General features: G+C 41.7%; 1 protein-coding gene across 4 annotated transcripts in view; it reads left to right on the top strand.

The window, feature by feature from the left end:
- LOC307139562 (A disintegrin and metalloproteinase with thrombospondin motifs 2) overlaps positions 1 to 17,170 on the top strand; it is a 204,607-nt gene that overhangs the window by 80,894 nt on the left and 106,543 nt on the right. For all 4 annotated transcript variants that reach the window (XM_079838566.1, XM_079838565.1, XM_079838568.1 and 1 more), the window contains exon 3: positions 13,758 to 13,929. In XM_079838566.1, the coding sequence (XP_079694692.1) occupies positions 13,758 to 13,929 (172 nt within the window). The remainder of the gene's footprint in view (positions 1 to 13,757; positions 13,930 to 17,170) is intronic.

The following is a 17,170-nucleotide window of genomic DNA, read 5'->3' as shown; positions in this document are numbered from 1 at the left end:
TAAAATACATATAAATATTCCAAGTAAACAATATAACCAAATAAAAAGAACAAAGAGCATTATAAACATACATTAAAATGAATGGGGGAAAAGATAAGTGAACAAAATGTTTCTAAAGGAAGGCGACGTAAGAGGAACAACAATACAAGACGTGGAGATCAAAAGCAACATGGACATCTAAAAAGGAACAAACATACAAAGTATACAATATAAAACGAGACAAAGAAATCTATAAATTAAAAAGTGTATTTAAAATATATGTAAATGTTCTATATATGGGAACCAATAAAAGTATAAGTATATAAACATAGGAATAAAGAAAATATAAAATGGAACAATTGAATATTAAAATTATAATTATAAAATAATTGTGACCAACTCTAACACAATGTTGTTTGAGTTTTGAACATTTTTTCAAACTGCCGTGATGGGCTGGTGATGTGACATGTAGTGTGGGTCAGCCTAGTCTGGTTTGTAGTAGCTAGCCAAACGTAGTAGCTAGCCTAACCATCCACACTGGCCTTCCATCAACAACAGCATCATCTTCATCTTCATCAGGTCTATAGTTGCAGTCTTCCACAGGTTCTGTGTTGGTTTGTGCAACCCTGGACCTGGTCTCCAGCAACTGCAAAACATGACAGTGAATTAACCACTAAAACTAGTGAGTATAGTATAGTATAGTAGAGTATAGTAACATTCTGGGGGGGAAAAGATTAACCGGTTTCTTAACTTACCTGTCTCTTTCTCTGACGGTTCTGTGGGATGTTCTTCATAGTGTTTCTTTTCTGGGCCTTTTCAGACTGAGCCAAAGAATACTTCCTCAGCAAAGTCTCACAAAATAAAATACATGTTGCGACCTGCCAAATAATACATTAATAATATATAGTTAATGCCAATAAAAGTAAGTAAAACAATTCAATTAAAATGTATTTGTATAGCGCTTTTCACAATACATATTCAGGGTTTTTCCTGGGTCAAAAATGGTCTTCGGTGGTGGCTGACAGACATGGTCATCCATACACACACATACGCACGGTAAAAAAAAAATACCCTACCCACTTGATCTGCAAGCGCAATACTGACAATAAATTTGAAATAAATTCAAAGAAAGTTTGTAACTTTTGCTTATCTTATTTTGATACCTTGATGTTTGTTTTTGTTCCTCATTTTTACACTATTTACTGATAATTGTGTTGGTAATCATATAAAAAATAAAAAAATGAACAAATAGCCTAATTTTCTGCCATATACAATCAGCTAGCTAACAACAAATTTGTTCTGGGTTCACCTCACTCCAGTCAAAACTAAATGATTTTAGGCTATTTATTTTACTACACATTGTCCACATAAATAAGCTGAAAGACTGTTGATAATTAAAAATAATTCTTACTATCCACTCTTGCTAAAGTGGGTAAGCACACTTGTGTTCTCATTTCAGGTGTTGTTCTGAGTAAATGATTAAACTAATTTGTTAGTTCAGTGTTGGACAGATCAATTCTAACCAGTCGTTAAAATGATTCGGTTCAAAGGAGTCATTAGGTGGCGAATCGGACATTAGCAGACGCGTTGTGTGCGAATCCCGTCTTTAGAAAATCGCGAAAGATTTGTCAAGACACAGAAAACACTTCATAACCGGATAGGATTTGTTTCCTGTTTATTTAAAGTATGCTTTATGTCAGCTGGTCAGAGAATCAGTCAATGTTTTTTGAGCGCATTTCACACCCAGCGGTTATTAAAGGAAGACGTCTGATAGCGCCACATGCAACATGGATTCGGTCTTCCGACCTTTTGATTTTGATTAACGTAAAATGTGAAACAGTAGAAAGCTAAGAATGCTTATTTTGAAGACAGAGAGAGTGCGAGCGAGGGATGAGCTCACTGGTCGTTCTCTCTGTCACTCAGTTAACGCAAGCGCAGCAGTCATCTACTACATCAATCATAAATCACAATAACTCAACAAATAAGGCTTTGGCGGGACAAAAAATTTTTTTGGCGGCCGGCAAAAAATTTTCAATGTAGGAAAAACCCTGATATTGTTTCAAAGCAACTTCACAGAAAATGCATGCGTCTACATTACAGAAAAAAAAACAGAGAACATTAAAATAATGACAACATTTTTAAGATTACCTTTTACACATTCAGGGTCAACATCTGTAAAAGTTCTTCAGGATCATGGATCCAAAACTTCTGGATCATGAGGGGGGAAGAAACATGCACACACAAAAGAATATTAATTTGTTTGATAAAACATTAATATTAATTATCAACTTACGGACAAGGACTTGCAAAACGTACTCACCGGGTCCATACAAAAACTTCACAGTAGATCCAAAATCCTGGTTTGCCTATAATTCTTCAGATTCTTCAGGTTTCCTGTCCTCTCTGCAGAACAAGTGAACATGATCTCAGATTATTCATTCCAAAGCTCCGTTACATTTTATGACAAGCTTGATCTTAAAACTAGCTGACAGTAGGGATGGGCATTATGACCATATAATTATACATACATGAGAAATTTTATTTTACAATAACAATATATCACAATATATTTATTTTGATGGATATTTTATTAAAATGCTACAGAATAATACTGCTTTAAAAGTCTTCACTGTATGATATTCAATTAATTAATATCACTTGATTCTAAAAGAAGCAGAAGGTCTTCTCTATTCTTTTGTTTTATTAAAATTATGACAAAGCTGCAGCCCCTTTAAGAACGGATGCACAGAATGACACACATCCGGGTTTCCCCACGTTAACTTGAACTGTTTAACTTACTTAAGACATAACTGACTGTTTAAATCAAGTGAATACCTCACATGACAAGGTTTCTGAGATAACGTAATTGTGTGCATTTTACAGAAAGATAATTGATTTCGGGATCGCCTGCTGTCTGAGAGAGGCTTATTTTAACACATGCATGTCCCGTTCATGTTATTCTACATTCATGCATGTTTCTTTGTCAAAATGTCAAACACTTTTAGTACAGTCAGTGCTGCGTTATATACGCTATATTCCCATTCCGCGATATAAAAAGGTAATGTTAACGTTTACAGCAAAATCGCTAACAATAGTCAGTATCATCAGATCGCCATAACACCCAGCCCTATCTTAACAATATTACAACAAAACACAGAAACAGAATATGTAAGTTAATCACGACTAGCATATGACTTTAATGCACTAACGTTATATCTTGATAAGCAGTAGAAAAAATATAAAGGGATTTACGTTACCTTCTGCCGTCTGTTGTCCGCCATTGGAAACTTAGTCTGTTCGCATTCATGTTTTTTCGTTCTCAGTCGACATCCCACAATCAAAATTCGTCCAAAATAAGATTTTAACAGGTTTAAAATGATCCATGCAATGCCATTAATGGACAGAAGAAGCCGTCCTGTTGAAGATTAGAAGCCGCGATCGCGTCGCGTCCCCGCGAGCCACGAGCAACTCCAACGACAACGGGTGTATAATTCAAACTGAAGGCGCGCACTGTCATTGGCCAGATTTCTGGATGACGTTCAGATTGACCAATCACGCTCAAAAGAACACGGAAAGACAGCAAATAGCCTTGCAAATATAGAAAAAAACTTGTTTTAAACAACAGTTAGAAAATGTGTATATTTATTTTTATTTGCTGTTATATTTAATTAATTGGTCAAATGGTGTTTTTTTTGGTGTGGGCAGATGCCTGGAAGTTTCAACCTGGAGAGCAGTGCAGATTTGTACTCTTTAAAAACAATTATTGTTTGATATTTAGTTTGCTATATATTTTGTTATATTTGTATCCAGAATTGAATGTAAAACCAGTTTGAATGTAAAAATACACCTTCACTGTAAAACAGTAAATTAAAGTAAAATATCTTAATTTAAATAAGGAAAAATCTGTAAACTAATAGTGTTTTCTCTAAAATGTTTAATGTAAATTTCTGTGAAGTTTTTTAACTTTATTTGACTTAAGATATTTGACTTATTTTACGGTTTTTGTTTTGCAGCTGTAGCTGCTGTTTTTTTTTAGGTTTTTATTTTTACAGTGTACATATAAAACTAATAAGATTTACTTTAAAATGACAAAGAATAATGTTAAATTGTTAGTATGGACACAAACATAAACCTTTAATATAATGAGCTAAATATTGTATTACAGTTGTTAATTTACAGATATTGTTTGTAATTTTGCATGAATTTGTTATTTATGAAAACAGAAAAATAATACAGTGATGTTCCTGTATAAAAAATTGAGAATTACTGTAATTTGTCATTAATGATATAATCCTTAAAATAACAGTCAAGTTGTTTATTTAGATATTGTTTGTAATTTTACATCGTTTTAAACATAATTCAAAATTACAAGAAAATACTGTAAAAAACTGAAAACTGTTTTTTTCTGTAAAATTAGGATTATTTTTATTGGTTGCCTTATTTTTTATTGGTAACCTTATTGGTTGCACATACATCTATTGTGAGTGGTGGATTTCAAACCTCAAAACGCCCCTCTTTTGCAACGTGTTAAAGTTAAGAATCTTGGAGTGACACTTTTTGTTAACAGTTGCAGAGCTGAAAGATCTGCTTGTGTTTCTGTGTTTCTTGAGCAAGTGAATCCCTGCTCTTTTTTATTCCATATTTTTATTTTGAGCATATCAGTTTTTGGTGTTTTTAAAACAAACTTTTTCATTTTCCACATTTCATCTCCTTTTTATTTAATTCTATTATTGCCTACAATTTGTAAAACTTTGCAAAAATTGTTTGGGGATAGTCTAAAATGTTTGGTTAATTATCCTTTGTTAATTCCATTACATTTCTTTGTTTATTTCATTACATATTCAGATTTTTTTGTGAACGTATATGTTCAGACAGGGTTTTTATTTTGTACTGTTTTTATAAAAAATATTTGATTAAGAGACTCTTTTCATGCAGTGTTTTTAAGGCCCTGCCACACCATTCTGATGGTTTGGCTCAGACCCAGGCAACGTGAACCAACCCCACAGTCGGCTTCATTGCTGGTTCAGTTTAGTGTTTCAGGGCCTTAAGAATTATTTTTTCTGTGTAAAAAGCTTGTTTGCTGTAGCCTACACTAGACCAGAGATAATTCTCAATCCTCAAGTCCTCCCCTGCCCCCCCTCCTTCTGAGAACAGCCAGCACTAGTGTCAGTCATTAACATATGAAAGGTCTTCTTCAAGATTCAAGATTCAAGAGTTTTATTTGTCACATACACAGTTATATACACAATATACAACTGGCAGTGAAATGTAAACAGGTCCGCTCCATGGACAGTGCAAATAACAGTTACAAGAAATTAAATAGAAATAGAATAAAATTAGAATAAAAAGTATTAACATAAGTAGAATTATAAATAAATCAAGTAAAAGATAAAAATAGGAAATAAGATAAAAATAAAAATATAAAAAAAATATGTGGATATGATAAGTGAGATAAACTGTAGACTTAAAAATAAGTGGTTAACATAAAATATATAATATGTATATATAAAGAAGTATAATGTGCAAGGTTTATTACAGGTTGTTACGCAGTAACAATAGGGACGTAAAGTGCAGTGCAATTGCAGTATGTGGATGTTAATGTTAAAAGACTGTATGTTTATGTGTGTGCGGGGGTGAAGTGAGTCACGTGACTGAGTTCAGGAGTCTGATGGCCTGGGGGAAGAAACTCCTCCTGAGTCTTTCAGTCTTTGCCATCAGGCTACGGAAGCGCTTACCAGATGGCAGCAGGGTGAAGTGAGAGTTTGCAGGGTGATTAATGTCTCTGATGATTTTAGTAGCTCTACCTCTGCAGCGTTTGGTGTAGATGTCCTGCAGAGACGGGAGAGCTGAGCCTGAGATGCGCTCGGATAAGCGCACCACTCTTTGCAGGGCTTTGCAGTCGTGACTGGTGCTGTTCCCGTACCACGCTGTGATGCACTGAGTCAGGACACTTTCTATCGCCCCTCGATAGAAAGTTTTCAGGATGGCTGGTGAAACCCTGAATTTCCTCAGCTGGCGCAGGTGGTACAGTCTTTGCCTGGCTTTTTTCACCTGTGTCTGGATGTGTGTAGTCCAGGTCAGATCCTCGGAGATGTTCACTCCCAGGTATTTGAAGCTGCTCACTCTCTCTACCGGTGTCCCGCTGATCATGAGAGGGGAGTATGACCGATGCTGTCTCTTCCTGAAGTCCACAATCAGTTCTTTGGTCTTGTTAACATTCAGAGAGAGACAGTTGTCCTGGCACCATGATGTCAGTTGCTCCACTTCGTCCAAGTATGCCGTCTCATTGTTGTTGGAGATGAGACCCAGGACAACAGTATCATCAGCAAACTTGATGATCGAGGTGGAGCTGTGTGTGGACAAACAGTCATGGGTGTAGAGAGAGTAGAGCAGGGGACTCAGCACACAGCCCTGTGGAGCTCCAACACTCAGGGTGATGGAGGTGGAGGTGAACTGGCCTACTCTCACCGCCTGGGGTCTGCCAGTGAGGAAATCTTCAATCCAGAGGCAGAGAGAAGAATTCAGGCCTAGATCCAGGAGTTTGTGTGTTAGCTTAATGGGAACTATGGTGTTAAAGGCTGAGCTATAGTCAATAAATAGCAGCCTGACATAGTTCCCACTTTTGCTGTCGATGTGAGTGAGGCAGGAGTGAAGGACGTGAGAAATGGCATCTTCAGTCGATCTATTGGGACGATAGGCAAACTGAAGAGGGTCCAAAGTGTCAGGAATGGAGGAGCAAATGTTGTTTTTAATGAGTCTCTCAAAGACCTTCATGACTAAAGATGTGAGAGCCACTGGACGATAGTCATTTAGGCAAGAGGGTTTACTGATCTTAGGTACAGGGATGATGGAGGATCGTTTGAAGGAGGTGGGGACAACAGATGTAGCAAGGGACTCGTTGAATATGGATGTAAAGAGCCCTGCGAGCTGATCAGCACAGGACCGCAGAACACGACCTGAAATACCATCCGGCCCAGCAGCTTTCCTGACATCCACACGTTTGAGTGCCCTCCGAACCTCGTCCTCCGAGACAGAGATCACGTGACCGTTGCTGCTCTGAGGGACTCTCTCTGACGCGTCACTCGCCGGAGTCGCGCTGCCGCGATTACCATCAAAGCGAGCGTAGAAAGAGTTTAACTCGTTCACCAGCAACGGATCAGCTCTCACCTCTGCAGAGGATTTAGTTCCAAAAGCACAGATGGTTCTCAGTCCCTGCCACATCCGCCGGGAGTCGTTGAGTTGGAAATGAGATTCCACTCGGTCTTTATAGCGGAGTTTTGCGGCTTTAACGGCGCGCCGGAGGTCGTAACATGAAGCTTTGTACTCCCTCATATCCCCCGTTTGGAGACCGGCATTGTAAGCGGTGGTGCGCGAGTTTACTGCAGTGCGAATTGAACTGTCCACCCACGGTTTCTGATTAGGGAAGGACGTTATAGTTATTGTTTGTGTGGCTTGCTCTGTCAGTGTGTTAATAAAGCAGAGCGCCACTTCTGTGAACTCGCTGACGTCTTCAGAACTCGCGCGGAACATGTCCCAGTCGACGTCATCAAGAGCTGCCTGTAGCGTGATCTCTGAATGGGATGACCAGCGTTTGACTTCCCTCCTCACCGGGGGCTCTTGAACGAGCCTTTGTTTATATTCCGGTGTGAGGAAAATGGCGGCATGGTCCGATTTGCCAAAAGCTGGCTGTGAACGAGCTTTGTAGGCGTTCTTAAACGGAGAGTAGCAATGATCCAGTGTGTTTGCTCCTCGTGTGGGACAGGAGACATGCTGGTGAAAGTTTGGCAATACTTTCTTTAGGTTTGCTTTGTTAAAATCACCCGCGACGATGAAAGCAGCGTCGGGGTGTTTGTTTATGAAGCCGCTGGTCACATCATGGAGGGCAGATAAAGCCAGCCCCGTGTCTGCTTGTGGTGGAATATAAACGGCAGTAGCGATGACCGAGGAAAACTCCCTCGGCAGGTAGAAAGGCCGGCACATGAGAGTTAAATGTTCCAAGTGAGGCGAGCAGGATCGCGAAAGAATGGAGATGTTCCTAGGATCGCACCATTTCTTGTTTATCATGAAACACACTCCACCGCCTTTAGATTTCCCGGCCTCGGCTGTTCTGTCCATCCGAAAAACAGAGAAGTTCTCGGACGGCGTCACGGCTGTATCCGGGACCGCTGGCGTGAGCCATGTTTCGGACAGACAATAGATGTTGCAGTCTCTCATGTCCCGTTGAAAACTTATCCTGGCTCTAAGATCGTCCATCTTATTCTCCAAGGATTGGACATTTGCGAGCAAAATGCTCGGGAGAGGAGGACTGAATGCTCTTTTTCTCAGTCTGTTGCGGATCCCAGCGCGTTTCCCGCGGTGTTTTTTGAATCTTCGCCGTCGACTCGAGTGGCCATTGTTCAACTCGGCGTCCCGGCGAATCTCAGATGGAAGATTGGAGAAAGTGTCCTGAAACAGGTCAGTGTAGCGGTAACCAATTTCCAGAAGTGTTTTGCTGTCGTAACAGATCAAAGCAGATGATCCGTTGGAAAAAATAGAGAGTAAAAGAGAGTAGAATAATAAATAAAAGCAAAGTCTTAGCGGAGCGACCTGAACGGCGACCGAGCACGGCGGCGCCATCTTGCATCGGAGATGCAAGAGGTAAATCTTCACACCTAACAGTCTTCAGTCCTAGCACACCCAGCAGTGTTTCAGCTGTATATGTCCGTGAAATTTCACGGATTCCTGTATACGTCCGCATACGTGAGGTTTCCGGGTTTTTCTGGAAATATACTGTTCCGTGTTACTCTGATCCGCTTTTTCCCACATACATCCGGTAAACATCAAATTACACAGGAGTATACCATGCCCGGATAGTGCCGGATTTCAGTGTTTTCATGCAGTGTAATGCTGAAAAGAAAAAAATCACAGTTTCCACAAAAATATTAAGCAGGAAAAATTATTTTCAACATTGATAATGATTAGAACCATTATTAATAATTGAGCACAAATAATAGTAATTGACTACTAAATCAGCATATTAAAATAATTTCTGAAGGATCATGTGACACTGAAGACTGGAGTAAAGGTGCTGAAAATTCAGCTTTGCCCTCAAAGGAATAAATAACTTTTTTTCAATATGATGAAGAGATTGTAATACTAATTCACAATATTAATGTTTTTACTGTAATTTTGCTCAAATAAATGCAGCCTTGGTGAGCATAGGACGCTTCTTTCAAATACATAAAAAAGTAATTATTCTTTTGTTATAACATTTGACTATTAATGTGTATTAAAAATTACTATGTTAAACCTATTTAATTAATATATGTTAATGTATTAAATGTATAATATTTAACATTTCATAATATAATATAAATGTGGGTTTAATTTTAAATATAAAACGTTACATTTATTTTATGGTAACCACACACCTTTCACCACTAATTTTATGCAGCAGATTTATGCACAAAAACTCATGCAACACTAAAATGATCATGTTATTCTCAGTGCTCACCATCAGATCATTCAGCCATTCCTGTCTAAGATGCCAACGTGAGAGGACAAACAATGACAGCGTGCATGCGGAGCATGCCTGGGGCATGAATTAATGCTCATGTGTATGTGATGTGAGATTTCCCTTATGGATGCTGTATAGATGCAGTCAGCATGACTGGTAATTACCAGTTGTCTAAACAGACAGATGGAATTAAGGAGAGTGACTGGCAATTTTCCGAACGCTTGTTTTGGAGCAAAGAGCTAGAGAGTGCAGGAGTGAGCGAGAGAGAGAGAGAAAGATTACCTGACACTGTGTGTTAGCACCTCCGCTTGACATTTTTATCTTTCACTCTCCTGTCACTAGCATCAGGTGCTACTCTTTCACCCTTCTGACAGGATACATCTTGCCCTCTGGCCTTCCTACTTCTACCTTCCACTTTTCCTTCCTCTCCCTTTCCTTTCCCTCTCTCTGTCTCCTTCTCCTTTCCTTCTCCTCTTCTCCCTTTCACCAAAGAGAAGGTCATCCAGGGTAGATGCCCTTCTGCGATGGCTTACATAACTCAGGCTGACATATGGATCTTTTAGTACGTTTTTGCACAGTAAACTCCAACTGTGCTCAGCTTGGGCAGTGATGGCTCCCTCCTCAGTCTCCTTTCAGTGTGAATCATGTCAAGAAACCATCATTTGCAGTGACCCGTGTAAAAGCTACAGCTGGCATGCACTTATCCTAAGCCACTGATGCTTGGGTGGTTTACGCACACTGGCCAATTGGCTACCAAGGGATTATAACCTGTGTTGTGTGACGGTATTGGGAGAATTGTCATACAACATCTAATTACAGTGAGTAGCAGACTAAATCTAACCAGCATTATAGAAAACAAACAAAATCTCTTTCAAATGGGTGCATAGGGGTGCCAGTTTGGGCTTGTTTTTTTCAGTCCAGGTTGTTTATTTCTCTAGCAAAACTTGGCAACACTGTTTCACATTCAGTTCATGTGATGCCTAGGAAGTTTAACGCACTTTATATGAATTCTCATGTTTTTGACAACTCGGGTCATGTACTTTTCCTGTAGCATTTCACTTTGTTACCTCCTCCATTATTCATAGGCATTTTGTCCATTTTCAATACTGTAGTGCAAAGACCTGACTGACCGATAATGAAAATCATTTGTCCGTTTTTTTAAATCATTTTTTATGACTATTTTATTTATTTCTAAATCTAAATGGCATACAAGTGGACAACTTTAGGAAGAGCTTTAGATGACTTGTGTTGACTTGTTAATGTACCTCTGAATATTGGAAAAAAACAATCTTTGCTGAGATTTATGAGATCTGTGCCCACTGGTCACAAAATGTTGACGTCTTTTATGTAAATAAATAATAATCTTAAAATCACCTAGATGTCAAAAATACGCTTGAAAAAGCATGAAAGAGGCAAAAAGTCTTACGCTTTAATGGCAGGCGGCTGCAAGCGTCAGCCGAATCCATGCCGTGGTTCACACCACGCACATCTGCAACAGTACTCCAGCCATAAGAAGAGACAGACGATCTGTCTCCTCTGGGAATCATTGTAGCGTATCACTCTCTGGGGTGCTCCTGAAATCCAGTTTCTACCTCATATCTGCCACAGCTGATTCAAAGCCACTCCTGTTATAAATGTCCTTGTGTTTAAGATGCAGCTGGTGTTAGAAGAAATGATCCTAAATCAGGTGTGGAAGTAAAATTGAGATTTGACTGACTTAGGGTGGATATCGGTGGGAGTAATGTGTCTCAAAGCAGGTGAAACGGGGCCTAAGGGTACACTAAACCTTTTAAAGTCTGAAAGCTGAAAAGAGGTTTTCAACGCTATGTGTTAAAGTTTGCCCGGAGGAGGGTTCTGGATTGTGCAGGGGGCCGTATTAGGAATAAGAAGGTGCTAAAATGTAAATTGTGGTGTAAAATTGCAAAGAATTAAGATTTAACACATAGATGAACAAAGTGGCCTAATGATTTCACTAAGTGTAACTCATTCCCTTTTGGCCATTACCTGTTTTCAAATATATTCAAATAGAAAACAGTTATTATAAATGGTAATAATATTTCACAGATTACTGTCTTTATTATATAAATATGTATATGATTTTTTTTTTTTTTTTTTTTTAAATTTTTTATCAAATACATGTAGCCTTTTGATCAAAAGATTGATACCAAACCTGGTAAATCAGATGATTATATTATTTGGTTGAGCTCTACTCATACAGTAGCTCTTATGGATGAAACTGTATACATATAGGGTTTATATTGTATAAATGCCTGTTTAACCTAGAATGAATGTATTACAATTATTTGTATTGGCCTTTATTTGCATGGAAATAAGTAGTGTAGACAAGTTAAAGCAGCACTAGGTAACTTTTCAACCTTCATAATATATTTTCAAAACTCTTGTGATGATACATTGACTTACAATTGGTTGAATGACACGTCTGCCATAGCCTGACAGGGTCTGTATCGTTTTTAATCGTACTTTTAAACTTCGGGTTTCGGGTAGTAACCCGAGAAAAAAAAGAACTACAAAATTCGACTGCTTTACGGCATATACGTCACTTCCACCACCATCCACACTTCCTTAAATTCGGATGTGCGAGAAAAACTATCATTTGTTTGCCGAATGTTATAGTCATGGCCGAAGCAGCACAGAAAAATAAGAAAGCAAAGGTTTTGTCGGAGGAAAGCAAAAAGAGGAAATGAGAAAGTGATGGGATTAAAGGCAGGTTGAGGATCAACATTGGGCCAGCGTTTGCTCGTTGGCGTGAGCTGAAGGAGGAGGGGCTACATTCTTGCAAGTAAATACGTAATACATACAAAATAATATTTTAGGATACCTAACATGTCTGTGATATTTGTTTATTTGTCTTTCCTCAAGCTATAATGCAAATCGATTTTTCAAATTTGCAGATTCATCTAGGGTAGCTTGATATTATAATATTGACGTTATATGGTTATTACCTACCACTCAAACATTGAATTGAAGTATCATATAGATTCTGTAAAACGGTAACCAATAGACTAGGCTACTATAATGACGCTGGCTTGTAAACGTGAGCATCGCGATCATTTGGCGTTTGTAACAAATAAAACCCATGAAATTATATTCATATGACATGCTGAAACATATGCCACTGTACCTGGGATGAAGACATTTCACACGCGACGCAAGCAGAACAGCTGCATGTGAACTCCGGCAGTGTTCAGGGCTATCATGGCTGTCATGTCAATAAATGCACGTGCGATGCATCCCCTGATGTAGAATGACAGTTTACGACAGTAGTAGAGGACAATACTGTTTCACAACTGTAGGGGGAGCCCGAGAGCAAAAGTTACCTAGTGCTGCTTTAAGTACTTTCTCAAGGAAATTACAAAGAAGAACTGGAAATGTCTTCCTCTCATCAGCAAGGAATTCAACCCAACAAACACCTGGCACAGGTCCTTTATTCTCTGTGTCACTCGATTTATCACATGATGTCTAGAGGATATCAGATACACTATATTGCCAAATGTTTTGGTACGCCTGCCTTTACATGCACATGAACATTATTGACATCCTATTCTTAATCCGTAGGGTTTAATATGGAGTTGGCCCACCCTTTACAGCTATAACAGCTTCAGCTCTTATGGGAAGCCTTTCCACAAGGTTTAGGAGTGTGTTAATGGGAATTTTTGACCATTTTTCTAGAAGCGCATTTGTCAGGTCAGGCACTGATTGGTGATGTAAGGTTTGGATGCAACTACTCTGCATTGGAAACCGATTCCATGAAGCTCTCTACGCACTGTTCTTAAGCTAATCTGAAGACCACCACAAAGTTTGGAGGTCTGTAGCTATTGACTCTGCATAAAGTTGGCGACTTCTGCGCACTGTGCACCTCAGCATGCGCTGACCCCACTCTGTGATTTTACGTGGCCTACCACTTTGTGACTGAGTTGCTGTTGTTCCCAATTGCTTCCACTTTGTTATAATACCCCTAACAGTTGACCATAGAATATTTAGTAGTAAGGACATTTTGCACAGGTGGCAACTTATCACGGTACCATGCTTGAATTCACTGAGCTCCTAAGAGTGACCCATTCTTTCACAAATGTTTGTAGAAGCGTCTGCATGCCTAGGTGCTTGATTTTATACACCTGTGGCCATGGAAGTGATTGGAACACCTGAATTCAATGATTTGGATGGGGTATCTCAATACTTTTGGCAGTATAGTGTATTATGGTATTGTAATGATTGTAAAAGTTGTACACTGTATTTATCCTGTCTTTTTTTCTTCTCACAGGCAGGAATGATCAGAACTGAGCAGGAGGAGTTTTTCATTGAGCCAGTGGAAACGGGACATCATGTGATGGAGCAGGAGGAAGAGGACGGTGGCCGTTCTCACATTGTGTACCGTTCCGCCGCCGTGAAGAAGCCTCCTGTTAACTCACTAGCTGCAGACTTTCACTCAAGAGGTTAGTCCTGTTCAACAGCTTTTCCCTTCTAGTGTTATGTGGTAGACATGCTTAGTTAACCCAAAGAGTCAAAGGAGGCCTTGGGTCATATTGGGTTTCACTGTTTGGATCATCGTCCACTTGTTGCTCAGCTGAGTCCAACATTATGTATCTTATTGCTTGTAATGAACTGCCACGTTGAAGAAGGAGAGTGTTTTTTTCTTTGTGAGTTGTGTAATTTAATGGAAATTTGGATTATGAAATCTGTGAATACTTTAAAACAGCCACTCAGTAAAAGTTATTGTAAACAGTTTTCTTTTTAAATAGTTACATCTTCATGGTAGGTAAATAACATATTTTTTTTAAATAACCACCTTTTGTAGACAGTATATTAATTTCTTTAAATATCTATTTTTTACGAAGCCCTGCATGTGACATGCAGACAAAAAATATGTATATCTTGGCCACGAATGAACAAATTGTTCCCACGATTACTAGTTTATTATTTCGTTCACTTGTTTTACGTAAGTATTGGGCATGATATAATAATTAATTCCCTCATTGTACTAAATCATGTGCACCAGTGGCAAGGCCAGAGATTTTAAAGTGATTGGACCTTGGTGAAATTATGTAGGGTGAATGTCTCGGTTACGTATGGTAACCCTCGTTCCCTGAAGGAGGGAACGGAGACGTACGTCGGTAATACCGACAAATTGGGATCACTTCAGAGAGCCCCTATCAGCTGCGAGAACTTAAGAACAGGCCAATGAACAATTGGCGTGCGAGATTTGCATCTTGCGCTCCGCCCCGCGGGTATAAACAGGAAGCGAGAGCATCGCACTGACGTTTTTCACTGAGGAGCCGAACCAGTGACTCAGCCATGCAGTGATGGAAGGAACTGTGGCAATGGGACGTACATCTCCGTTCCCTCCTTCAGGGAACAAGGGTTACCATTCGTAACCGAGACAGTCCCCTTTCAGTCGGTCACTACGACGTACGTCGGTAATACCGACGAATTGGGATCCCTATGGAAAGCGCCACAGTTACTACCACTACCAGCGCCCAGCGAGAGCCCCTCAGACCCCGTTCTGAAGCGGGCGGGGAGATTCACGCCAGGAGAGTCATACTGCTGTTCCGCAAGACCCATTCAGCAGACTGATTGGATAACGCTGGGAAAGCGTGCCCGAAGGACGCTGCGGGAGCCACATCATGCCCAGAGGGAGTTACCATGTGGAAAGAAACGTATGGGCTGGCCGTGGGCAGCTCAACATACGAAAGTCCCAGGGGTGGCCCCGGCCTAATGCAGGCGGGGGACGACACCGTACTGAGACGGCAGAGGAACTCTGCCAAGGGAAAGACACGAGCTCGCCGTAGGGAGCTGTACCGTGGAAAATACACGTATGGGACCGCCGTAGGGGTCACGACATACAGAACCCAGTCTGACACAAGTTCCACCAATGCATACGAGTGCCAGACCTGGCGTCGGACGCTCCGCAACATCCGACTGCCGAGGGGTGCGGAGGACTCAACAGGGTTTGCCAATCCTGGGGAACTCGACTGGAGAAAATAAGCGCACGTATCCGTTCCAGGGGAAGGGAATGGCGCAGCAAGCCGACACTAGAACGGGCACTTCAGTGAAGCTGACTATGGGAAGCGAGCACACGAGAAGCCACCGGCTCTACACGTAGGCTATAAAACCTAGCGAACGTGTTAGGTGTCGCCCAGCCCGCAGCTCTACAAATGTCTGTCAGCGAGGCGCCACGAGCCAGCGCCCAGGAAGAAGCTACACCCCTGGTGGAGTGAGCTCTAACCCCGAGCGGGCAGGGCACGTCTTGGGATTCATACGCCAAGACGATGGCATCCACTATCCAGTGGGCCATCCTCTGCTTGGAGACAGCCTTTCCCTTCTGCTGTCCTCCGTAACAGACGAAGAGCTGCTCTGAGGTCCTAAAGCTTTGCGTTTTGTCAACATAGCAGAGCGCGAACTGGACAGAGAAAAGCCAGGGCTGGGTCTGCCTCCTCCGAAGGCAGCGCTTGCAGGCTCACCACTTGGTCCCGGAAGGGAGTAGTGGGAACCTTGGGCACGTATCCAGGCCGGGGTCTCAGGGTCACCTGAGAATCACCCGGCCCGAATTCCAGGCACGATTCGTCGACCGAAAATGCCTGCAGGTCCCCTACCCTCTTAACTGAGGCCAATGCAATCAGGAGGATTGTCTTTAGAGACAAGATCTTAAGCTCTACTGACTGTAAAGGCTCGAAGGGCGCCCTCTGCAGTGCGGTCAGCACCAGAGTCAAATCCCAAGAGGGTATAGAGGAGGGGCGAGGAGGATTTAGTCTCCTCGCTCCCCTCAGGAACCGGACGATCAGATCATGCTTGCCTAAGGACTCACCATTAATGAGGTCATGGCTTGCGGCGATAGCGGCAACATATACCTTGAGGGTGGAGGGAGACAGCCTTCGCTCCAACCCGTCTTGAAGGAAAGATAGCACAGATCCGATCGAACACTTCCGGGGGTCTTCTCGGCGAGAAGAGCACCAGTTGACGAACAGGTTCCACTTCAACGCATATAGCCGTCTCGTAGAGGGGGCTCTGGCGGAAGCGATGGTGTCGACTACCGCTTGCGGTAGGTCACCTAGAACCTCTGCGTCCCGTCCAGGGACCAGACATGGAGTTTCCAGAGGTCTGGACGCGGGTGCCATAGGGTGCCCCGTCTGTGAGACAGGAGGTCCTGCCTCAGAGGAATGGGCCAAGGAGGTGCTGTCGCGAGGAGCACTAGTTCCGGGAACCACGTCCTGTTGGGCCAGTACGGAGCTACCAAGAGGAGTTGCTCCTCGTCCTCCCTGACCTTGCACAGTGTCTGTGCAAGAAGGCTCACTGGGGGAAACGCATATTTGCGCAGAGCCCGGGGCCAGCTGTGTGCCAGTGCATCCGTGCCGAGGGTCCCCTCGGTCAGGGAATAAAACAACTGGCAGTGGGTCGTGTCGTGGGCGGCAAACAGATCGATCTGTGCGGCCCCAAAGCGACTCCAAATCAGCTGGACCACCTGGGGGTGGAGTCGCCACTCTCCGGGGAGCACTGGCAACCATGACAGCTCGTCGGCCGCACGATTGAGCAGGCCCGGAATGTGAATAGCACGAAGGGACCTCAGATGCTTCTGACTCCACAGGAGGAGATGGCGGGCGAGTTGGGACAAACGGCGGGAGCGTAGACCACCTTGTTTGTTGATGTACGCAACGGCCGTCGTGCTGTCCGTCCGGACCA

Source organism: Gobio gobio, assembly GCF_949357685.1.
Source record: "Gobio gobio genome assembly, chromosome: 16".
Lineage (NCBI taxonomy): Eukaryota > Metazoa > Chordata > Actinopteri > Cypriniformes > Gobionidae > Gobio > Gobio gobio.
Note: the sequence above shows the minus strand (reverse complement) of the source record. Positions and strands in the feature narration are given on the sequence as shown.